Genomic DNA, 25,202 nt, shown 5'->3' with positions numbered 1-25,202 from the left:
GATGCCTCTCAATGTGCAACGCATGCACTTGAAGGAAAGAAACTATTGGAAATTGTACCAAAATGAAACAAAAAATAATATAATCTAGATAAATATACAATTCATTAAAAAATAACCTCAAAAATTGATAGATTTAAGCTCATTTTGATATGGTTTCAGTGATATTTAGTTATTAGATCTTTTGCAGCAAGCAACTTAAGGATATATTTACGGCTGTTATGTTTCCCGTTGGTACCTGTAACTATTATTCAATTAAAATATTAAATATTTAGTCGTTATGTAGCTAAAGTTTCTAATTTTTCCTAGTGCATTATGGCCATCTCTTGAACATTAGGCCTCCACACGCGTCCTCCTACGCCGCCACCTCATCACATGGCAATCCCCTCGGACTCTCACTCACATTTGGACCCTCGCCAAATCGAAAAAACTTTCGCTTATTTGCAGAATCGGTGACGGAAAAATTTGTATTTCGTGGATCCCGGCCTGCTCCTCAATTGGCCATGGCCGTTTTGGAGGCCAGCATTCATGTGACTGTTTTTTTTTTTATTTTGGTGGACCAAGAATAGCCACCCGATGGTTGTCATGTGGCCACACGCTCTGTGTTTTCCTCTGGGGAAGGAGAAATGAAGGTGCTGCTGCCAACTGGTGGTGTGATTTTGGCCCCCCAAAAATCCAGTTAACCACGAATAAATGCCACAGAAATTAATAGTTGGGTTTAAAGTCCAAAATCGGGGTGTATTTTTAAAATATTTTATATGTATGTTGGGTAATTAATTCCTACTAACTAAAATTTTAATAAATTGGGTACTATTTTGGCCAAGAATATGAATATATAAACCATTCTAACATCTTAACATATTATTAAAAACAATTCCATTTTTAAAGATGATAGTTTTTATTCAGACAGAAAAATAATTATTTTGTTCTTTCCTCAAAAGTGGTAAATATTATTAATAACAAGTATACTCTATAATAAACACATTTAAAACACTTAAACAATATTTTAACTTACATAAGGAATATTAATACATGGCTTAAAGTTCTGGTAAATAAAATTACTACAAATAATTATCAGCATAAATAAACTAAACCCTTGAATTAATCTTAATGAAACTCTTTTATTTATATTTTCCCGGCAGTGCAAGTACCGGACTTTAATGACAGTTGGAAAACAGGTTCCTATACCCATAAACCGCTCACTTAGCCTAGACCCAGAAGGGACTGGGCGCCCATTGGCCTTGAAACCAGGGAAACCTGGTCAGCAAGTGGCCCTCATCCTTGGATCCTGTTCTGCTCTGCACTGCCTTACCCTCTCCCTTTGTCGACTGGCGCCACAAGTCGAGTTTTTGAATTTAATCGAATTCGTCTACACGCGTCGTCGCCCCGTTTTTCGGTGGGTTTATTTATAAACTATGGACTTGTTTTTCTAGTTGTTCCTGATAATCTTCATCATCGCCGCTAATTGCAAAGCCCAGACTTGGACTTGGATTGGGGTGCTCACCGCTTCGCTCCTGTTCTCACCTCGCCGCACCTTGCTCAGCGCATTTCGATGAGTTGAGCTAAATTTTACGAGGGATTTACGTCAATAGAAGCGATCGAAGGGGCCGGTGAATATGCATAATCAATATGAGATCTGCTTGGCTGCTATGTGGGACAGCCGCCGGCGATGGGTTATCAGGGGACGAGCCTCTGAGTTCGTCTAAATATAGAACGAAAGCACCCGGATCTGTGCCGGCGACCAGGAAATTTCCAATGTAAAATCATCATCCATTTGGGATCCATCGAGGGATTCTAGGGATAAGCCATTCTTTGCCTTGGTTCTTTCCTTTTTTTGGGGTTCTTTGGCTCTTTGGATTCTTATCACTTGGAGGGTACATCACACCACACGCGTCCAGAGGCGCAATCAGGCCTTGGCAACCCAACCCTCGGCCAGAAAAAGAAAACAGTTCGTTCCATAAAGTTTCTTTTTTTTTGGCTTCTTTTGGTATTTTATTTGCTTGTTTTCCATCGCCCCGATCTGCTGATAACTCAGGTTAAACGGCATTATGGATTTATACGCTTGTTTACGCCAATTGTGGACGGGCCTCCGCCCCGACCGCCACCGATAAGAGACCAAGACCAGGCCACGCCCCAATGCCCAATGCCCAAGCCCCAATCCCGAATACCGAACACCGATGCCCAACCATAACCAACAGTCGAATTTCGCTATAAAAATCTCGCTTCGTTTCGTTTTATTTTAGGCAATAGGGTCTTAGATTAGGAGGGAGTAACCTATGGAACACACACATCACATGTCGGCCACACGCGCCTTCAGCTCCTTTAGCTGCTCGGCCACCGCACTGGGCAGGTGGTGGCCCACCTGCTCCTCGAAGTAGCGCTCAATGGCGCTCACCTCCTGCTCCCAGAAGTCCTTGGGCAGCTGGAACAGCTGCTCGAGATCGATGCTACCGTCCATGCCGCTTAGGTTCAGAGAGTCCTTTGCAGGCAGCCGGCCAATGGGTGAGTCCTCGAAGCACTGCTCACCCTCCACCCGCCGGAAGATCCAGTCCAGGACGCGGGAGTTGTCCCCGAACCCGGGCCACAGGAACTTACCCTCGCTGCTCTTGCGGAACCAGTTGACGTGGAAGATCTTGGGCACCTGGCCGCGCTGCTCCATGCTCAGCCAGTGGGCGAGGTAGTCACCAAAGTTGTACCCGAAGAAGGGTCGCATGGCAAAGGGATCGTGCATGATGGTCTTGGCCTTGTGTTCAGCGGCAGCGGTGGCCTCGCTTCTCATGGCAGCGCCCATGAAGACCCCGTGGGTCCAATTTCTCGCCTCGTACACTAACGGAACTCCTTCAGGACGACGTCCGCCGAAGAGGATGGCCGAGATGGGAACTCCGGCACTGTCCTCCCAGTTGGGATCGATGATGGGACACTGGGCGGCCGGTGTACAGAAACGGGAGTTGGGATGGGCAGCCGGCTTGCCCGACTCCGGCGACCAGAGCTTGCCCAGCCAGTCGGTGACGGTCACGTCCTTCAGTTGCGCCTTCTCCATGCCCTCCCAGTAGACGCCGCCGTCTGAGGTGGAGGCCACATTGGTGAAGACCGAGTTCCGGAATATCGTGTCCATGGCAATGGGGTTGGTGCTCCTCGAAGTTCCAGGCGCCACGCCAAAGAAGCCATTCTCCGGGTTGATGGCACGAAGGACGCCCTTCTTGTCGAACTTCATCCAGGCGATGTCGTCGCCTACACACTCCACCTTGTAACCAGGCAGCGTGGGCGTCATCATGGCCAGATTAGTCTTGCCACAGGCGGAGGGAAAGGCAGCGGCCACGTAGATCTTCTTGCCCTGTGGGTTGGTGATGCCCAGGATGAGCATGTGCTCGGCCAGCCAGCCCTCGCGCTTGGCAATGGTGCTGCCGATCCTCAGGGCGAGGCACTTCTTGCCCAGCAGCGAATTGCCTCCGTATCCCGATCCATAGGACACTATCTCGTTCTCCGCCGGCTTGTGCAGGATGATGGTGCGTTCGGGATCGCAGGGCCAGGATGCTTGGGCCTGGACACCGCTCTTGGGAGTGCCCACCGAGTGCAGGCACTTGACAAACTGACCATCTCCGCTTTGGAGGAACTCCAGCACGGGCTGGCCCGCCCTAGTCATGATCTTCATGGACTCGACTACATAAGGAGAGTCGGTGATCTCAATGCCGATCTTGGAGAGAGGCGAACCCACGGGGCCCATGCTGAAGGGAATGACGTACATGGTGCGTCCCTTCATGCAGCCGGGGAAGCGCTCGGCGATGGACGCCTGCAGATCCTTCTCGGAAATCCAATTGCCCAGCATACCCGGAGTGGCCTTCTCCGTCACCGGGACCGTCTGCTCCTTGCTGGCGGTGGAGATGAATGTCTTGGACTCCACACGGGCCACATCCGCCGGATTGGTGCGGGCGAGCCAACAGTTATCGTACTTGGGCAGCGGCAGGATGGTTCCCTGCTTCAGCATGAGTCCCTGGAGCAACTTGCTCTCGCCATGAGTGCCATCGCAGATGTGCACTCGCTCTGGTTTGCAGAGATCCACGCACTTTTCCACATACTGCTTGACGGCGGGGGTGAGTACCTTGGCGTCTCCATAATGAACGGACAGGAAGCGGCAGGTCAGCCGGAAGTTGAAGCTTCGGGCGGCTGGGGAGACCGGACTGGAAGGGGATACAGAGAGAGTATAGAGTTTAACTAGGGCAACATCTTTGTTTATTTATTACATATTTAATTTTATTTGTTTTTATTATTAACCTAGGTTAAGATACTGACAGATACCGTCAGGTAGGAGTGGGTTCTGATCTTCCCCTCACTTTCTCTTGGCTACCTAGTACTTATCAACAGACCCTTTCCCATACTTTATCTATCGACATGTCTTATCGTCATCGTACAGTTAACTACCTCAGCCAAGCACAACTGTACCACCGGCATGGGCCTCGTAACGTGAATTTGAAATTCTAAGCGGTAACGCACCGCCACCGCTGGAAAAGATACACAGATACAAGCGATACACCGATGCCGAGACACCGAGATACTTAGATACTGAAATACAAATAAAAGGCAAGAGACAGACGGCCAAACTGGCTGATCAGCTGTTCGTCTGGTCGGTCTGGTTTCGAGAGTTCCACTCCAATACAAAAAAAAAAAACTCGAGAAACTTGCTATGTGGGCAATTCGCAAAGATGGGGACTGGGGATGATGGGGATCCAACTCCAACCTTCGTCGTATTGGTGCCACTTGGTGGTGTCCACGTCACTTTCATTAGAAGCGGGTTCCCCCGCCGTCGAGATTTCCCCGTTTCCCGTTCCCCGGTGGCAGCATGATGCAATCTTTCATCATCTTTTCAGGTCTTTGGTTTGTTTTGGTTTGGTCTGCAGCAGATAAGAGATTCAGGGGCAGCAGGTAGATGCCACCAAGTACACACCGATAGGTGTAACCCTCGCTTCCGGCAGACTATGACCAGTGATCCGTGGGATATCTCAGACGACTGCTTACAGGGAGTCCAAAGTCCAAGGGAATTATCATTTACACGCGTTGTCAGGGTTGCCCCAATTGTGACGTCACAAGAGTGTCTGAACCGCAGAAATACCCCAAAATTAATGTATGTTTTATATACATTTATTTTGGAACTGCGCAGTTTTCTCCGCCACACACGCTCCACAGATGAGGGTATATATACATATGTATCGGAGCAATCTGGCCTGGTTTATATTAGCATAAGCTGTCGTCTGCATGCTCGGGGCATGTGAGGTGAATGATAAAACCGAAAGCGATGTCTCGACTAGGCTTCGCTTTGATATAAATATACAACCAAAGATGGCCAATTAAGCCGCCAAATTAAGTGAAAATTAAATTTAATTCAATCATATTAAGCCAGTTCTGGACTGGCTTTTATTATTAGGGGTTTTTGTGGCTTTCGTCTGGCTTTTATCTGCTGGTTATTAAGTGTAACTATAGAAGGGTGGGCGGAGGAGTTGTGTAGTTAATGCCGGATCTCTGGCATGGATTGCTAGTCAAATAATCGGTCACAATATTTATGGTGGCATCGATAACCGCTTTATTCCAAATCCCACTGAATTCACTGAACTGGACTATCAACTAGAAGCGGAAAAGAGGCGGCAGCTAAGCTAATTATTTGAACAACACTCGAATTGTCCCAGCGCCTCTTTGATTAGGGCCACGCGCCAGAATTGGAAGCTGAAATTGCTGCGTATTCGATGCTATTTTCGGGAGATAACAGAGAATGTCTCTTGGCCTTTTGAAATGGCAACTACTACGTATACTTAATATACTATATATAGCCCCCTTTCTCCGAGTCTCTTCAAAGTTTCGTCCCAATGACGCCACGAATGCTGACCACCAAGCGAAGATCACATTTTATTTTGGCACTCAGAGATACCCTAGGAAAACAAATTGGTAATTTAACTATAAAAAGAAATAATACTAATAATGAAAAGTTACATAATTCCAGCTTTATATTACAGATACGTATGGCCTCAGACAATAATAATGATAGCCCATAGTAATAATTTTAACCAAAAATATTCACATGTAAAACATAATTTTAAACCGATGACATAGTGTACTTCCAGTTTCGTCGACTTCATTGCTTGTTTTTTCCTCATTTTTCTGTGTTTACCTATTTTCTTGTATTTTTTATTGCAAAAAGACGCGTAAAAATAAGTTGAATTTTCAGCCAGCGCGTGTTTCTTTAATGTGTATGTGTGTTTTTTATATGGAAAAAGAACATATCGGTTTATAAATAGTACTTGTAGTGATACAGAATTTTCCCCCAAAAAACGCTTGGCAACAGTCATGGGGGTGTCAGCTGATTCAACTACATACATTTTCCCGAAAAACCTCGAAACTGTACTTTGCAGCCTGATGAAATAAACGAAACTGGTTCCATCAGTAAAATAAGAGGGTTCATTAGCCTTGGCCCTACGCCTTGCATCGAGTATCAAATGGAGGCGAAGGGCAGCCCCAATCTGCGGCTTATCAGCCGGAGGATCCACTGGTCACATTTTTATGACTACTCCAACCCAAGAGAAAAGTTTTTCTTTTTCATTTAATAAAGTGCAATATGAAACACTTATTCCCATGCGCTTGTTATTTCGTCAGAATTAAAGTGACGCTTCCTTAATTGTTATTTATTATTCACAATGTTGTAATGACGCGGATTTTGTTTAGAGGGGGAAACTGCACTATCACGATAGAATTGAAAAAGTTTTCCACTAGCCAGATTATGATGGGCGTCATTTGCACACTTTGTCTAGATTCCTATGAACTTTATTTATAAAAAATAGATGTATATATTTTTAAAAATAACAAAAGAACCCGTGAGTAATTCCCTGCCTTGGTTCTCTATAGGAATTAATGGTGCTGACGAATTCCTTTCATCAATAAACTACGCAGAAATTATAGCAGAAAACCCAGTCGGAACTGGTAATTATTGGACCCAGGCTGGAGGATAGTTTATACACATATAGAGCGGGCTCATTACCGCATATCAAAGTCCAGCTAATTTCGTATTTTGTTTACCGACTGATAAGCTAGTCCCAGACAGCCCACGCTTCCCACACAGGAAACCTCGTATATTCCACATATTTGTAGATTAAAGTGTTCCGCGAATTGCTCTATGGTGTATAAGGTAATGGTCTAGTCTAGTCTGGTCTAGTTTCATGAATTACATGGAGGAAGTACTCTGCAGGTAATTTGGTTTAGAGTCTATTTGATCAATGGGGTTGACTCACTTCATTACAAATCAACAGAAGCGTCACAATTATCAAATGCAAAGGGTGGGGCAATTTTATCAATCAGCAGTTTCTGGAAATTCTGGGAATATGTGGTAAACAAACCATTAACTGATAGGCGAACCGTGTTACCTATAATTCTCATATAAATCACTGATCGATGGGACCTTGGGAAAAGGCGCGTGCCCCTGGCTCTAACCGATAAGCAGAAATAACATGCTAAAATCCGCCAAACAATTACATTTAAGTGAATTGTTTTGATTCCTGCCATGCATAAGTAATGCTATTTGTGTTATGGCAAAAATTTTGCTATGGGGGGCTCGGCCTGAAAAAAAGAGAGGAAAAAAATATAAAAGAAATAGCTTTGGTGTCAACAACAATATTTTTGTTGTCTTCAACGTTCGTCGTCGTTGTCTGTCGTCGCTGTGTCTAAAGTTTATCATCAATGGCAGCCAGCAGCTGGGAGATACTTGGGAGATACTTGGAGCTACTTGGAGCTTGAAACAACAGCTAAAGATACAAGAATCTTAGGGATACCTGGGGAAAATTAACGGCTGCCGATGAGCTATGACTTTGCCTTTTAGTGGCTTTTTTAACGACTGTCCCTCCCCATTCCTCTCTCCTCTGATGATGGCCAAAACACGCCACCTTAGCAAAACAGAAGCCAAAAAATAAAAACAGTCAACAGGCGGGGAACAAAGATTCAAGTATCTTGTTGCTAGGCGGCCTCAAAAACCCATACATGCAATGCATTGTTTTTATTTTTTTGCTTGATTACGCCTAATGGCCTCACACACACACCCAACCTAACACACAAGCAAAAGAGAGGCAGAGCCAGTCGAACAACTTGATCAAACGCACTCACACACTCACACATTGAAGAAAACGAGTCAAAACAAAACTACAAAAATAATAAACACCAAAAGAAAAAAATAAAAACAAGAGGTGGGCACTGATAAAGACCGAACAAAGAAAAAGGCGGGAATGCGGAAAGCTTTTCATTGAACAAAAGTTGTTAGAGCCAAGTGCTGCATAAGCCTAGGCGCTAAATAAGAACTTCTATGGCTTTGGTCACTCACCCATCGCCGGAAAGTAGGCAACACAAAGATGCGAAGGCTTATCAGGAGTGCTCAGCAAAGGTAAGAGAGAAACATTACAAAAACAAGTATTAATTGTTATTAAATACCATTTATCTTGAACAAATCAATAAATACTAAGTCAACGATTTTATACATTTAAATAATTTAATGAAAATAACTAAAATTAAGCTTTAGTATAGCATCCAAGAGGAATACAACCCATCAAACTGAGAGATTAAGTAAATTTCCACACTTGTATACATATATTTAGCTTCAGAAGCTGAGAGCGAAGCGAGTGCAATGATCTTGGTGCTACGAGTGACATTAACATTGATGGGCGGCAGATGATTATAGTAAGTACTGATGCTTGTTTACGTCGTGAATGAAAGTGTAACAGAGGGTGTGGAATTTTCCCGCCACACACGATTGGATTGAATCAGAAACTAGTCGTAACCAATCTCAGTTGGGGTAGGTTAGTTACTAATGAATACTAATGCTGGATTTACCTTACAGCTTGTAAGCCAACCAGACCACACAATGCCAACTAATTGGTATTTTAATACCCTTTAATTTCGGTTTTGAATGTATATAAGTTACAAGTAAAGCTGTAGAAAAGTTGCTTCGAATATGAAACCAAAATAATATTTATATTTATTTGTTTACATATTTTAAAAAATTCAACTTTTCATAACAAAAATAATTATATGTCCCTGATTTTCACATATAATGAAAAATTGCTCAATTAACAAAAGTTAATAATAAATATAGATTAAAACAAATACCCCTTTTCTCTGAGTGCTTTCTATCTACTCAATTATATTAACACAGTTCTGAGTATTCTACAGGCAAATATTAAATAATCAACCTCAGAGTGTTTTTGTTATGACATTTATTATTTATTAGACATGGTGTTTTCTATTCCAGATGTCTTTCTCTAAGGGTTAATTATAATGTGATCTTACACGAATGTACTCAGCATAATTACTTTACTGTACTTTCAATTAAATAAGCTAAGCAATTGTGATTATAAACAATTTGAATTTATATGTTCCCCCATAAGAATGATAAGAGCTGTTTACATTTTATGAATTCCACTTTCCTTAGATTAGATTGATGTCCCAAAATACCGAATTTCTTATAAAATTATTATGTTAGAACTGATTATTAGTTGATTGATATAATTATATCTGAAAGTGTTTGTGGTTATCTTGTGAGCTAGGGGGTATTTGGAGTAAGAACCTTGAAGAACTATTATTTATGTTATTTTTTAAGATAATCTAATAATATTTTTAAGATCGAAAAGACCTATTTAATACAATATTATTGATAAAAGATATAAAGACTGCAATTGTACCCAAAGCAAATTGGCTTCCCTCTCAGCTATAGGGTATCTCGCATTCGAACCTCTTGCTAGTTACGACTGTGCCACCCATTGAACCTGTCAATACACCACCTTGTGGGAATCCCATAGAATGCCATCGGACTCACCCGCATCCCAGCAGCTGTGCGCCCCTGAGCAGCATTCTGTCACCTGGCAGCGGCGACTGCGGTCGCTTTCACTTTCTTGGCGCAGTTGCAATTTTATCTCCGCCTTAATTAATTTATCGCTCTCCTTTCCGTTCCGCTTGGCCCTCCGCTGTTAATGTGATGAAATTGCCGACTTAATTTGAATTTATTTAGCAGCGCCAAATGCACTTTTCGCCAATTGAGTGAGCCTGGAACTCTCTAGAGCACTTGAGGCGCTTCAGATTCAGCTTCAGCTTCAGCTTCGGTTTCGTCTTCAGTTTCAAAGTCGCGCTCGGATTCAGATACTAAGATGCAGATGCAGATACCACCACTCGGACTCGGATTCGGATTCGGATTGAGATATAGCGGGCACTTGTTGCTGCTCTGGCACAACGAGCCAAACTGACTTCATGCGGCACTCGCTGCGCTCAAGTAACATGTGTGCGCGCCCAGTCGAGCATTTTGCCTTTTCGGTTGGGTCTCTGCTCCCGCTCCCTAGCTCTCACATTGTCCGATCTGATTGCCCCTCGAATTCGGTTTCGATTCGGTTCTCATGGCTGGGGCACACGCAGAGTAGTGTCGCTCCGATAAGATAAGACGCAACGCGACTCGGCTGTTGCTGCTGCTGCACTTGCCACGGGCTACGTGCCGCCCACTGCATAGTCACCCGGCGGCTGGGAAAGCTCAGGAGGAATCCAGAGGAGTCTTTGGCCAGGCCACGCCCCCCTGGAGCGGAGCAGCATGCCTCACAACCGGTCCACGGGTGACTTTTGCAATGTCTGCGACGGTGGCTCTTATCACACAGGTTACGCCATCGCTGATCTGTGTCTACACGTAGAGAAACAAGTGCATGAAAAAGAGAAGAAAGCAAAAAAAATAAATAGAATCAATTTAAAAATCTAAAAAGATAGTAAAAGTCTCAAGGAGAAAGGAAAAATTCAAGCAAATATTGTTCTGAAAATATAAGTATTTTAAACATAAATTAATGTAGTATTCCAGTATACAATCTGAGTAAATATATTCAGAGAAAGCATATTATGAAAGCATCTTAGAACACACTTAACTGACAAATAAAATAGGCTTAAAGGTGACAATTCCAATGCTTATCAATTCCCCCAATAAACTCTTATTTTTTTACGAATAAATACTTTTCAAATTATATAAACTAAAATAAGGGTATTCTCAGAAAGTCATCTTCTTCAAAACCCATTTCCTGTACTCGGTTTATTTTTATTCCGAGTGCGGTGTTTTAACAAATTGATTTGTCTCTCCCCCCTGCATTTGGCTTATCATTTCAGCCATATCGAATGTGGCTTCCAGCCGGTGGTCATTATCGTTTTACCTGTGTTAGCATATTTATAGACCAATGCCATTTACGATGCTTGTTGCCAATAAAAAAAGAGCAATCCAAATGGCCAATCCCGCCAAAGTCAGCCCAAGGGAAAACTCTTGCCTTGGTGCACTGGAAACTGGGAATCCGAAGTCCCTTAAGGGGCCTGACTTGCCCCCCAATGATATGTTTCCTTTAAGCAAGAAAACAAAACAAACTGAAACTTTCCCCTGGGTGATAAGCGCAATCGGGGATTCTTAGTCTCGGTCCAAGGTGCTTTGACCAAGGGGGCAGCCAAACGAATACAAAACATTGTGTCGTCTATCAAAATCCAATAAATGCGGATTGTCCAAACTGCAGATGCGTCTGCCAAACGTTAAACGTGCCAGCGGAAAAACAGTAGAGCCTCCCCAGAGAAACCCTTAAGTAAAGTAATGAAACTCTTGCTTCGTTTTGCTCTTCTTCAACTTAACACTCTAAATCTTGAAATATCTTTATTAATAATAATTTCTTGCGTACGGTACAATAATGTTTCATATAAGTATTCTTCTCCTTGCAGTGTCTCTGTTTATGTTTATTTAATACATTCAAATTTACACATCTCTCTCGGGGCTTTAGCACTACGACAATAATTGATATATCATAATTATGGTAGAGCTAGGTATATAGATTAATATGTACTGTGTATATATATATAGATTTATGCTCGTATATATAGTGGCGTAAACAAGTAAACTATACACTTAGGCTTGGTACTATGTATTTGGTTTCGGTTTCGGTTTTGGTAGCGTTTGTTTGCCATTGCGAGGATTCTTGGATTCTTAAGTGGATGAGTGGCTGGCTGGCGGAGGTGAACTAATGCTCTCTGTCTTTACAGTTACAGTCATTAAAATGTACGTACAAATCGGCTAACTATCGGCTGTCTCTGGTGTACAAAACGGATCCCAAAAATAAGGGGTTCAAGTGGAAAGGTTCCCCTTGCGTCGGGGACTACAAATCTCTCTAAACTCGACGGGGCCGTTTCATAAGTATTTTTCCTATAATTGTCTTATTGTCTTCGACGTTCTGCCGTCCTTTGTCCTTAGCATTGACTTTGAGTACTTTGAAATTCCATGTGTTTTGATTCAGTTGTCACCTCTCAGATATCAGATATCAGATATGGGAAATCGGAAATTAGTGGTGCCTTGCCTTAACCAAAATGAGAGAAAGTTGCTGGGAGGAGTGTGTGTGAAAACCATTTGCAGAAACCGAATTTGGAAGTGCGGCAAGGACTCGTGGTGGGACCAACTCAGGGGGTGAACAATGTTGGGTGCGACTTAATAACTAGTTAAATATTAGACGCTTTATAGTTTCCCTCCTTCGATAGAACTTTACAACCACTAAAACTATTCACAGCAGTTTATTTACTTGTTTTTGTTTCCATTTTGCTTAGTTCAGTGTCGGCTTAGGAAAATACTCTTGAATGGGGCGGGGGGAACAGAGTTGGGAGCTGGAGCTGGGCTGGGGGTTGGACTGATTCAGGATGAAGACTCTTAAGACCTAAGCTTTGAGGATATTATTTAGAATATCACACATTCCATGTATCTTTGTCTAATCAATAAGTATAGTATAAGTATAGGTAGTTTTGTTCAACTCAACTAGAACTCGAAGTGTTAATAGGGTGTCTCAACGCACTTAACCTGTTTGAAGTAAGTTTAAAGTGTGTAACTCGGTTTAGATTTCATATATACTCGCACTTGAAGTCAAAATTATAATGGCAGATACCCTACTAGAACTAGAACTAAATGTTGAGTTTAACTCGTTGGAAATGCGCTGGCTAAGTCGACTAAAAAGCGTTTGCCATAGTAGTGTATTTGTGGGAGTTGGGGGTCAGGATAGGGCAGGAATTCGGGATGTGAAAGGAATGGCATTTGGGCAGGAGTGGGGCTTGGATACTGAGAAATACTTTCAGTTTGTGTGCTCGAGTGTCTAATTGTAAAGCTTAAAGCATTCCAACTAAATGCTACATAATCGAAATTTAAACCTTTTGCAACCCGTGTCAGTTAATGAATTTCTCATTGTACTCGTACATAGTTTGTTTAAATTTAGTTTAGTTTTGGGCTTAGATCAGTTTTCAACAATTTTAGTTACTCGAACGTGAATTCAATTAGCTCCTCCGGTCGTTTATTCTGGTAATCGGTAATCACTTAGTTTAGCTTTAAATTATGTTAAAATACTTAGAGTAAATATTTATAAATGTGTTTTGCGCTCCCGTCGTCTCAACTATAGTAGGTTTCACTTGCCATATCGTTTCGGTTCGCACCTGGACTCTACCTGTATCTTGTACCTGGGGGGACTGCGGCTGCTCTACACATCGTACGCCTCCTTCTTGAAGTTGGGCTTTCTGCTGGTTGGCACATTCAGCACGTTCGCTGTCTTGGCGGTCGTCGTCGGACGCATCATCATCATCCGCATGGTCATGGGCTTGTCCTCCTCCTCGTCGTCGGAGAAGTCGCTTTGCGTCTTCACATGTCCGCCCAGCGCCGGACCGCTGAAATCGTTCTCGTCGTCCTCCTCGTCCTCCTGAAGGGATAGAGGAGACCAAACAAATGATAACGAGTCGGATATTTATGATAGCAAAAGCAAAGTCCTCTAGGAAATCAAGAGTTGCTTACGAATAAATGATAAAACATAAATCAAATGGGCTGACACCACGCTGCGTATACTTGATATTCTACACAAGCCCAAGCGAAAGCTCTCTACATGGCCGGCAGGTGGCTCCCAGAGGCAATAAAATGTACAATACAACCAAATAAACATAGAGTAAAGTCAAGTAAAATGTAGGAAAAGTTAAGTTACAGTAAAAATACAGGGTCTGTAGCCTGTTCTTTTCGGGTAAAAACATCGAAAACAATGAACAAACGAACGAACAAACCAACAAACGAAATGTAAATGGAAAAATCGACGACTCGCAGGGGGTTACTTTACCTGTATATGGGCCTCGATCAGCCGCCAATTCGATATATGAGATATATGTATATAGTAGTACACTCATGGCCCTAGGTTCAAGCACACACAAGCGATTCGCTAGTCTTTTCCCTAAAACTAAACCTAACCCTCTGGTAAATAATTGTTCTGGCCTTTTCAGTATTCCTTTTTCAATCGGTTTAAAAGAGCATCTTGGCTAAACTTAGTTCGGTTTTAGTTGACTAACTAAGAGTATTTGCTGTGCGTTGATTAGTTCTTTGGTGTTTTGAGTACAGGTAATTGCTTGCTAACTGATGGATGAGCACTTGGTTTCTACTTGAGTTGACGCGTGGAATTTAGCACTGTCCAAACGTTTTTCTGAGTGTTTCTTTTGAGTGTTTCGGGCTTATCCTAGTGTCTGGTTTGGTTTTCTGTGTGTGTGTGTTTTTTTTCTGTTAAAAATTGGCGCTGCCCTTAAGTACGTCACTCCAGGATTTCGGTTCGTTCTAATTCTAAATACATTGACCAATGAGCGGGAGCAGAGGGGAAGAAGAGCAGAGAATTGTGTGATTAGCGTTAGTGTGTGCAGGAGGTGACTCGGGGTGGACCTCTTCTATCCTTTCTAGAGGGACACAACTTACTTCAAAGTCTCCAATTGTGAAGCGTGTCGCCGCTAGTGAATCTTGCGGTGGCATATCCGGACTCATGTTCTGAACAATGGGCGTGAGTTTTGGTTATGCAATCGATATTAGATCGGTATTTGGATGTAAGCATTGTCAGATAGGAGGAGCAAGCGCAAGAGTGAGGAATGGATCGTTAGGTGAGAGAAAGACACAATTAGTCACACGTAAAGACCAGAGAGATAGAGAGAGATGAGCTTAGTATTAACTTAGCCTAACAACACAACGAATGGCACAAAGAAGGCCCAAGTCCAGATCAAGTCGATCTCGATCGGGGTGCTCACTTACATCATCATCGTTGTCAATCATCTCCTTGGTGGAGGCAGTTGTCTCGTTGCGCCGGATCGATCCCTGGTGGATGTCCAGGTCCACCTTCAGGCACTGGAAGCTGCGCATGAGGAACACAATGGGCATGGGCAGGACGCCGGCCAAGATCATGGCCAGAGCAATGCCCATCACCCAGTTCGGATAGTCCTTTTGCTCAATCATGCCCTGGTAAAGGAACAAAGAATAACATTGGGATTCAAATTAATAAGATACCTTGATATATTAACTCACCAAGTCGGCATTCCAAGCTCCATATGTGGGATTCCTGATGACCATGAAGATTATGGAGGAGGCCAGAATGCACACCATAATAACAGGGCCAATGTACCTCCAGGTCCACTGCCAGTAGAGACCAGGTCGGTAGCCTGTCATCTGGTAAATGTCCTCGGTGAAGCTGTAAAAGAGAGGTCCACTTTAACACTCTCCAAGAACAGAAACCACTCCCATCTTACCGCTCATGTCCATAGATAAAGATCACTGCTATCATCTCCATGAGGGCAACCACTACCAGTCCAATGGTGCCGGCGAAGGAGTCAAACATCTTGAGCCAGTACTCGCCAGCCCCTGTGCAGAAGATGAAACCCACAATAAAGCAGAAGAGGCACACCACACCAGTGACATGTTGTTTCTTGATCCGCTTGATAATGTCTATGTCGAACAGGGTGCAGAGCATGCCCTCCAGGATGCCGATCTGGGAGCCCAGACCCAGGGAGAGCAGCATGGTGAAGAACAGCACCGCCCAGAAGGGAGCTCCAGGCAGCTCCACGATGGCCTGCGTGAAGACGATGAAGGCCAGGCCCGTGCCCTCGGCAGCCTAGGGGGGAGAGTGAGAGAGTAATCCTTGGGTAATCACCTCTAAACATGTTATTCCCCTTAGACAGTACTCACATTGTCCAATTCGTGGGCCAGACTGCACTCGCTTAGCTGCAGTCGAGTCAGTTCCGTGCTGTTCACCTGGCTCATGGCATGCTCGTAGGCCAATGTGGTGGTATCGTTCTTTCCCAGCAGATTGCTCTTCACCAGGATCTCCGTGTTGCTAGAGGGAAGAGCAGAAGGGCATAGAAAATCACAATCAATTCCAATTCCGGATGAAATCGGTTCGATCCCGTCGATGGGCACTGACTGGCGGTTCAAGAGCAATTGTGCATAACTCAACGTGGGCCCGGGTCTGTTAATTGATGCAAATTGACAGACACGACCGCGATTCCATTGGTTCCATGTATCGATTCCGAGAGGGAGGTACACCCTCATTGATACGCAAATGGATACAAAGGCGGCGGTCGCCCTGCGCCGGTTACAACTGGTCGGTCACTTGGGGTCAGCTTATTGATGACCATCGATGCGTGTGACGCGCACTCCCACTCCCAGACCCAGTCCCAGTTCCATTTCCCGACCCACTGACTCACCTGGCTATGCAGCGGTCCACATTGACGGTGGCCTTGAAACCGAGAATGGCGAAGATGACGACACTGGCATAGATGGCGGTGACGGCATTGCAGACGGAGACCAGCAGGACGTCCCGGACGCAGTTATTCTTGGGCGTATTGTAGCTGCCGAAGGCTATCAGGGACCCAAAGGCCAGGCCGAAGGAGTAAAAGACCTGGGTGGCCGCATCCAGCCAGACCGTCGGCTCCAGTAGCTTCTCCACCTTCGGCGTGTACATGTGCATCAGCCCGGCTCCGGCGCCTCGCAACGTGATGCCGCGTATGAAGAAGATAGTCAGCACGATGTAGGGGAAGAGGGAGGTGAAGTAGACCACCTTGCCCGAACTCTGGATGCCCTTCATCACGATGAAGAAGACAATGGTCCAGGAGAGCAGAAGGCAGAGCACAATCCACCATTTAAGGCCGCCGGGTTCGTCCATGGAGGGAGCAGCGTCCAAGGTGGTGCGGTACCAGAAGTACGTCGTCTCCGAGGACTTGGCGCATTCTTCCAGCTCGAAGCCTGTGCCATTCGTGGGACAGGTGGACCAGGGCAGCGGGTACTAAAGGAAGAAAGAAATAAATCAAATCTGAGAGCATGACTACCTTAAGACCGGACATTACTCACCCGGAAACTGTTGAAGAGGTAGAAGAATACCCACGTGATGATCACATTGTAGTAGAGAGCCACAAATAGCGTCACAATGCACGACGAGATGCCAATGCCTCCCAGCCAGGGATGGATGGTGTTCCACACGCCCAGTGCCCCCAATCGCATTCTCTGGCCAATGCCCAGCTCGATGAGGAACAGGGGTATGCCCTCCAGTATCAGCATAATCATGAAGGGTATCAGGAAGGCACCTGCCAGAGGGAAAACCAAGGTGGTTTAGTTTCACAGAGAGAAAAGGTGGGAACAATATAAAGAATATAATAATGGAAAATAAGGTTTTATTTAGTAACTGAATATCTTTTGTATAATTTATTATGATATTTTAAAATTTTCGGTAGTTGCCATTTATGGCTTAAAAATATTTATAATACGGAGTATGATATTCAATGCTTTATAATAAGAATATATCAATTTGATGTATTTTAAGAAAGTCTAGTTATATTTATAATAAGAAGTAAGCAACTGAGCTAAGCTATATTTCTTATAAATGATATAATAACTACCTCAAACGACTCTTGGCCATTAAAGACGTATTTATTATTTTATTAATTTATTTGGAATGAATAAATTACTTTCACTTTACCCTAATTGAGATGACAGCATGAGAGAGTAAAAGAATGCTTTTAACATTGGTTAATTTCCCTATTTTGTGCAAATCCATTTGATTGACAATTGAACCCGACACAAAATCAATGCCCAGCAGGCCGGAAATTTGCATTTCTGCTTTTGGGGCGGGAAATATCAGGCTGGCAGTGCTGGAAACTAGAGAGTATTCCGGATTCGATGCCTCCGTCACCGATGTCAATTGTAATTGTAATTGAATTAAAAGCAGGGTGGGGTTACCTCGCCATTAGAACGGTGCGTGCTCGGAGCCCACCCCGCCCAAGGCCACCAATTGGGCCCTTCCGTCGTCGGAAAGCCGTGCAATTAGTGCACATTAAATCCCATAATGTTATTGTCAGAGCCATGCACCTGATTAGCTGCAGTTCGTTGGCCAACTGATATTGGATACACCGCATATGGAATGTGACATGTGGCGCTGGTGGAGGAGGGGCTATTACCCAATTTGGCGTTATCGCTCACTTGACGTGTGCAAGCCGACCAGACATTGATTGGACAATTCTGCAGCAGTTGGCGCATTTGGTAATCCGAGGCACTGCGATACATTCCAGGCCAGCTCAGACAGGGACGGGAAAGGAATAGGTAATCAAATAGGTATTATTTCATACAGAAATAGCCAACTAATCAGATTTAAGTTTAGCTTATAGTGGGTCTGGTTAAAGGAAAGTAATAATGCGATGTTAATTGATGTTCATTTAATCAGTGAACCCTAAATATATTATAATGGGTAGATATACATATTCTATAATCCATAAAGAGATCACCTTAAAATCCCCCCTTATGTTCCATTACTCACCTCCTCCATTCTGTTGGCACAGGTAGGGAAAGCGCCAAATGTTGCCCAGGCCCACCGAGTAGCCAATGATGCTGAGGAAGAACTGCATCTTGCCACTCCAGGCGGCACGCTCCGGTTCGGCACCCGGAATATCCACCGACTGCACGGAGTTGCGCTGCGGGGCGGTGAGGACGATGGTCACTCCGTGGGTTCCATCTCCCCGGGCCCGTGTGTTCAGTGGCGCCATTTCGTGGCCGTTGCGCGGCGCATCGATGATTTTGGTGGCAGCCATCAACGTGCGGATTTACCTGGCGAGGTGTCCGTGTCCGGGTCCGTGGTTACCTGCTGCAAAAGTGGAGCAATCGGTTAGGAAAAGGCACGCTCCACTTGGTTTCTTGTTTGGTCGATACTCCTCGAGTATCCCTGAGTGAGGCTTCGCTTTATTTGCCCATTTGTGTGGCGGTTCGTCCTTGAAACCGCCTTCTAGTGGCTGCTAACTCAATTTGGGTCCTAATTGTTTGCCATTAGGCTGGTTCCATCCTGGTTAATGGAAACTTTCCGAGTCAGAGTCCTGTCTTTATTTACTGTCTGTTTCGTAATTTCATTACTATGCAAATTCGGTTCAGGTCCTTGGAGTGTGTGTACCCAGGATGTGTGTTTATTAGTTTTCTGCATAATTCCCTAACGCTAATTCATTCATTTCAGCTCGCCAAAAATATGTATGCCTCGTTCAAGCACGTATGAATGTCAGGGGTCGTGGGTTAATTAGATCCTTAGTTTCTGCACAAAAAAAGGACCTCCAGGGACTGAAAGCGGGGAAGTGAAATAGGGTGAGCTCCATTACATATGTGTATGAATAATTAGGGATCTATTATCCGAGTAAAGAAATTATAAATATACGCTGCAAACTTAACATATAATTGTAAAGTTTAATCAGATTATATAATAATTTTAAGCTTATGTTTAAACTGAAGCTTAAATTCATAGAAATTTTCACAAGAATCAAAGTCTCTTCAATCATTTCGTCTAGGCTTTAACCCCTAAGATCTGCATTTCAAGTTGATTCTGATAGTTTAATATCGATTAACATGGCACCCACTCTTTACCCCTGAAACGTGACTTTCGGAACCTTGTTGCTTGGTGTAGAGCAGAGCCAAAAACTGTGTTGACTACCGCAGAAGGTCGTTGTAAACTGGAAAGAGCAGCCCCGAAAAAGAGCAAGGCAGGCGAGGGGTTGGGCCAAGGGGAGGTCTATGTGGTGGCCATTTACTTGGAGGCTCGTCCTCTGTTGCTGACGTAGTAAATTAAAGCCAGAGGGAGAGAGAGATGGCGCCACAAGAGAAAGAGAGATGGCCTTAGCGTGGGTGTGTTGCTCGCAGCAGCAGCTGTGTGGCAAGAAGCAGCTATCGAAGAGAAATCCACCACTCGGAGAGAGAGGGAGAGAGTAAGGAAAGCTCGGTGGAGAAGCTTTTGGCGTCCTGCCGCTTCATTGATGGACACTTGGGAGCGGGGTGACCCAGGGGGAACGCACACCTCCATCAGAGATATATATATTCCTTTTATATTCCGCCATACCCTGCGTATACGTAATGCGCTATGACGTCTTTTGACGGCTGTCCGGATTGCGCTTCTGCCGCCCATTCGGTCTAAATGTTTACCCATCTCATTTGCCACGCCACAGAATGTATCTTGCGGATGCACAAACCAAAAATTATAGACACAAGCTGCGGCATCTCTGATTAAATTGCATAGAAAATGGTCAATAATAATCACAAGACCACCAGGACAGTCTGTGTGCACTTTTTCCACCCCCAAGCCACCTCGGAGACACCTCCTTTACCCTCTGACATCTTGGGGGCGGGAGGGAAAACTCGGCGGACGACGGACTGATTACACAATCGGATTGCTGTTACGTAAACCTCCTCCGACGAGTGTGTGAAAATATTAAAGTCCTGTGATTGTTGTGCTGTTGCTTTTTGCGTCGCAACTTGCTCGGATTTCCACACCTCCCCCACAGTCACCGGCGTTTTCTAAATAAAGCTCTGGCTCTGGCGAGGATGTGGCGGCCATGGCCCTGTCATTGGAACGGTTTAGCCCACTTTGGATAAAACACAATGCTAAAGCCATTGCCGTAGGAAATTACTCAATGAGGGGTCAAGATTGATGGCCGCAAAGTGAGCCTGATTGGCTTTGACAGGATGTAATTGGGTAACGAAGATCCCAGCGGTTGCTCTCTTACATAATTCCCTTGTTTATCCCAACATGGGGAGGAAAATGTAATATATTTAATAGGGATCTAACAGAGAAGAAACTTTGATTTCAATATTTCGAAAGCTTTAAGATTTAAGAGGTTTTTTTTGGAAAGGTTTTCACTGAAAATTATTTTTGAGTGAGTATATATTTAGAGCTCCTGTATCCTTCTTTCCTTAAAAATATACAATTCTCAAACTTAAATATTTAATTAACTGTTATAGACTTTTTTTTAAAACTTTAATATGTTTAAAGATTTGTATTTTCAGAATATATTCATATTTTAGAGAATTAAGAATATCCTCTCATTTCAATAATTAAAATTTTTAAAATCAGTAAGCACTTATCTAACCAAAAAGCTTTAATTAAACAGTAGTATTCATATTACTTTATTGTTTTAATTATAAAATTGGAATAGAATCTAATAAAATTTTCCCCAGTGCACATTGTGCGAATATTCGAAGCTAAGGAAACATTTCCGGGCTGAATTTAAATGAATGGAAATGTACTGGGAGCAACACAGAAACAAAGCTACCCCAAAGCAACTCACACACAGGTAGAAAAAGCTTGGTGCCCTTAAATCCCGTCACAAAGGAACACAAAGGACCAACCGAATTGCGTCGCAGCAAAAAGGATGTGCCGAAAAAGAAAAAAAAAACAGGTTCATCCCCTTTTCATCTCGCGCGGGTCAGGGAATCCGAATTGGAATACAACTTTAAGCTTATACTCGGGTTAAAGGGCCCTCGAAATAGTTTAAAACAAAAAAGAGAGAGAAAAGAGCGATGGAATCGCGATTTTGATGACATGGCGTGTTTCCGAACTAAATCGATAAGAAGCAATATAAAGAATGGGGAAGGTGCATGGGTGGAAATGGAAAATGGAAAGTGCGGCGGGGACTGGCAGCTGTCTTTTCCTATTCTGCATAAATCGGCGCAGTTTGATTGTCAATGAAATAAACTCTGTTTATGCAATCGATTTTGCACATTTTATATATTTGTGGTTTTTGTTTACGGCACACATGAATAATATTCGCAACACTGCTCTTGAATTTTAAATGCCAACTATTAGTGCCATATTTGTGGCTATTTTTGGCTCCCCTCGAAATACACACACAAAACCCCCCATTGCGCAAGTTGTTCTATTTCAAATTTGGGCAATTTTTCGTAAAAATAAAGTAAGGGAAAAAGGATAGTAATTGATTTGGCCATCGTTTGGCGCCAAGGCGAGAATTGCACCGAAAATCCAGCGAGGACATGGCCGCCATTTCCTAACCTAAAAAAAGCACCCGCGCTTCCGCTTCCGGCTGACCTTGATACCCTGCCTTCGATGTGTGCATCTTCGGGCATAGTCGCCTAGCAATCGGCGCCTCTTTGGTAAGGATTGCTGACAATGGGGGAATCCCCTTGCCCCTCAGCACCGGTGTTGGGTTCCAACTCCCTTCTGGGGGCTTTCTCTTCGTCTCCGGATCCCCCGTATTGTTTACGCACGCCTAACCTTGGTCAGCTGCTGCTCCTCTGTCGAAGGACAGTTTGTTTTTGCAATAATATTATGTAAATAAACGCAGCTGATGGAAAGTTTTGCAGTCACTTTTAACCAGTTTATGGTTAGAACTGCGGAATAATGGGTTTCAAGTGTTGTTTAATAGGAAAAATATGGAATTGTTTGCTGAGTTAGTCAGATAAATAAAATATAATTCGATCAAATTCAAGAATGCCAGAGCTGTTTCACTTTGATTTGAAAACGCAAGTAACTTTTATTAGACTAAACAAATAAAATACCGTACCTTTTGTTATACAAACTATTGCTTTGTTTGGCACTGTATCAGTTTTGCACGAGTTAAGCTCAATTACAAATAAAAAAATGCAATTACATTTCATTTCGTTGGAAATAAAGCCAACAAAAGCTATATAGAATGCAATAACTGGTGATTTGTTATTAATATTGTCATTTGTATATTCCGATTTCTATTTATTCTGCTACTGTTTAAATTAGCTTCACAGATTAAAGTAATTTTTGTAATTCCGAGAACTTTATAAAATTTATGAAACTAATATAATTATAAACAGTCATAATACCCTCCAACTTAAATTACTGTAACAAAGCTTCTAAAAATAACAAAAGGACTCGCAGTCTAACCCCTCAGATGAGGTCCTTCGTGGCTGAAACAATCAATAAACATCATACTCTCCTTTCCCAGGAACCGAAGATAGCGTTAATATTTTAGCCAAGAGCGTTTGCTTGGCCAAAAACCAACCGGGGGACACATGCACTCGTCTGGCCGAGCAGAGTGCCAAAATGCCAGTGCCTTATATAGGACTACATATCATATACCCCGAACATGCACAACTTTCGCTCTCACTGCAGAGAGAGATGGGAAAACAATATAGGAGAGAGGGAGAGAAAGAGAAAAGGTGGGATGCAATCAGACAGGCACAAAGTTCAATTTCTTGTGCTTCCCTTTTTCTGTTTGTCTTTGCGTTTTTCCTTCTTTTTTTTTTGGCACAGCATCAACTGTTGGCCTGTTGAGGTCGCTGGGAAGGGTGGTGAGAGCTTTCCGTTACAAAAAAACAAAAAATAGAAGCAAAATCAACCCCCTGATGGCCAATGCCATTGCCAGCCCCAATGCATTTTATCAGCATCTCCAGACTAACTATCAGTTTGCTCTTGAAAAGTATTTTGGAATGCTATTAAATTTCATGCAGGATTAACTTCAAAATCCATGAGGAATTCAGGACTTGTGCCCTTTGATCTTTCTATTTTAATTAGTACCCAAATCTTTTTAAATCTTTCTTAATGCTTTTTCCCATCGGATTAGTGCTTAGTGCTAGTTATGTAGTGATTGTGATGCAAATTGTACCTTTATCTCTTGGAGAATTCGAAATATCAACTAGGAAATACTTAATTATTCTTTATTATTGGTAAAATCAAGCTTAAACTTTGTATTTAAATAATATACCTTCCTTTTGTCCTTAATGTATGGATATGCAAATTGTACCCCAGCGCCCCCAGAGATTTGGTTTTGGAGAGATCTAAAAAAAAGAGTTTTCTAATTGCCTTTCCCTCTATCTAACCCGAAAGATCAAATTAAAAATTGTTGTTTACCCTCAGCTGGTCGGTCATTCTGGTCTGGTCAAGTGATTAATCACTTGCCATGGGCTCTTGCCAAAATCTGATGCTTGCCATACCCCAAAAACATCTGTATAGTAGTATATGGCATGGCAACGTGCAAATTTGTGCACTTTGTTGGTGTTTTGGAATGCAAACTCTCGAATAGAATGCACAAAAATGCAGATTTTACGCTGGGTGTTCAAAGGCACGGAACAATTGAAATTTACATGTGAGAGGGTTCAGTGTTTTTCATGGAATTCCACGTGCAAACCACCAAACCCGAGAGTACTTTTATATTTTATTCTATCAAAATGAAGAGCTCTGAACATAGAGAGAGAGAGAGAGATCGAGGGAGAGAGAGATAAAGAGAGACAAAGGTCCTTTGTGTGCGCGTGTATTGGTGGGCAGGACACGTCAGGCAGAGAGTTCCGTACCAAAGTTTGTCTTGGCTTAGCTTCTCGGGATTGCGACTCCAACAAAAATTCCTGGCTGCTGTTAAGGGCGGATTTTCCTCGCACACACACACACTTACACTCACACAGAAGCACAACCGCGCTTAAATTTTAATCTGGAAATCCTTTTCTTTAATAACTTGACAAAACTGCGTTTTAATACTGACTCAATGCTTCAGCGAAATGCACACTCGGTTTTACGGGAATCCGTTTCGTTCGACGAATTTTCTGCGTTTGGTTTTTTCCGTTTTCCGTGCCGGGGAGCTTTGCTCGATTTTCACGACCGTTGATTTGTGCTTTCCGTTGTAAACTGAATCCGAATCGCGTGGCGCCGCGCGAAGCTCGATATTCGCATGGTGGATTGACGAATTTCGGTGGTGGATTCTCATGCACGCACACTACGCAGATGCCGCACCACCACCATCGCAAATGTGTGTGTGGATATGTGGCAAGGCGCTGACGCAGGAAGCAGGACACAGGACTCTGCATGGAAATTTTTTATCAGAGGACGGCTGCGAGCGGGCTTAATTTGGGCAAAGCTTCACTTTCATTGATTCGCCAGCCGCCAGCGAAAGGAGGCCAAAAGCTCGGCGAGCACGTGGCTCCTTGGCGGGGTTGAAGGCGCAAATGCCGCCGCTTTGCCTGATTTTAGGGGTGGTGGCTGCGAGAGGAAGTCGCTGGAAGAGAAAGAGAGAGAATGGGAGAGCTAAAACCAAAGAGCGAGGGATTTAAAAGATTAGAAGATTGAATTTTTAATATTATTAGAATA

At 43.5% G+C, this 25,202-nt stretch overlaps 2 protein-coding genes across 11 annotated transcripts; both read right to left on the bottom strand.

Moving 5' to 3' along the window:
• Positions 1-2,200: 2,200 nt before the first annotated feature.
• On the bottom strand, positions 2,201-10,732 carry Pepck2 (Phosphoenolpyruvate carboxykinase 2). Its single transcript, XM_020959614.2, has 2 exons — positions 9,836-10,732; positions 2,201-4,175 (listed from the first exon to the last, which is right to left on the bottom strand). Exons 1-2 carry the CDS (start codon positions 9,868-9,870, stop codon positions 2,288-2,290), a joined length of 1,923 nt encoding a protein of 640 aa, XP_020815273.2. The 5' UTR covers positions 9,871-10,732; the 3' UTR covers positions 2,201-2,287.
• An 898-nt stretch (positions 10,733-11,630) lies between these two features.
• LOC110189428 (sodium-dependent neutral amino acid transporter B(0)AT3) lies at positions 11,631-25,061 on the bottom strand. 10 transcript variants are annotated; one of them, XR_015272893.1, is made up of 12 exons: positions 24,601-24,746; positions 24,416-24,549; positions 18,645-18,968; positions 17,186-17,418; positions 16,543-17,120; positions 16,025-16,172; positions 15,589-15,950; positions 15,368-15,530; positions 15,098-15,301; positions 14,771-14,839; positions 14,151-14,641; positions 11,631-13,745 (listed from the first exon to the last, which is right to left on the bottom strand). XR_015272893.1 is itself a non-coding variant. In XM_086838402.1 (10 exons), exons 3-10 carry the CDS (start codon positions 18,913-18,915, stop codon positions 13,530-13,532), a joined length of 2,175 nt encoding a protein of 724 aa, XP_086694528.1. In that variant the 5' UTR covers positions 18,916-18,968; positions 24,416-24,549; positions 24,601-24,745; the 3' UTR covers positions 11,631-13,529. The 10 variants fall into 10 exon arrangements, 5 of the variants coding, with proteins under 5 accessions (XP_086694528.1, XP_020815155.1, XP_020815151.1 ...); XR_015272895.1 differs by having other exon boundaries at positions 24,514-24,549; positions 24,601-24,745; XR_015272892.1 differs by having other exon boundaries at positions 24,416-25,061.
• Positions 25,062-25,202: the final 141 nt, after the last annotated feature.

This window comes from Drosophila serrata, unplaced genomic scaffold, assembly GCF_035046125.1.
Source record: "Drosophila serrata isolate PLE 108 unplaced genomic scaffold, ASM3504612v1 contig_347, whole genome shotgun sequence".
Taxonomy (NCBI): domain Eukaryota; kingdom Metazoa; phylum Arthropoda; class Insecta; order Diptera; family Drosophilidae; genus Drosophila; species Drosophila serrata.
This window is presented reverse-complemented; position numbering and strand designations above follow the sequence as displayed.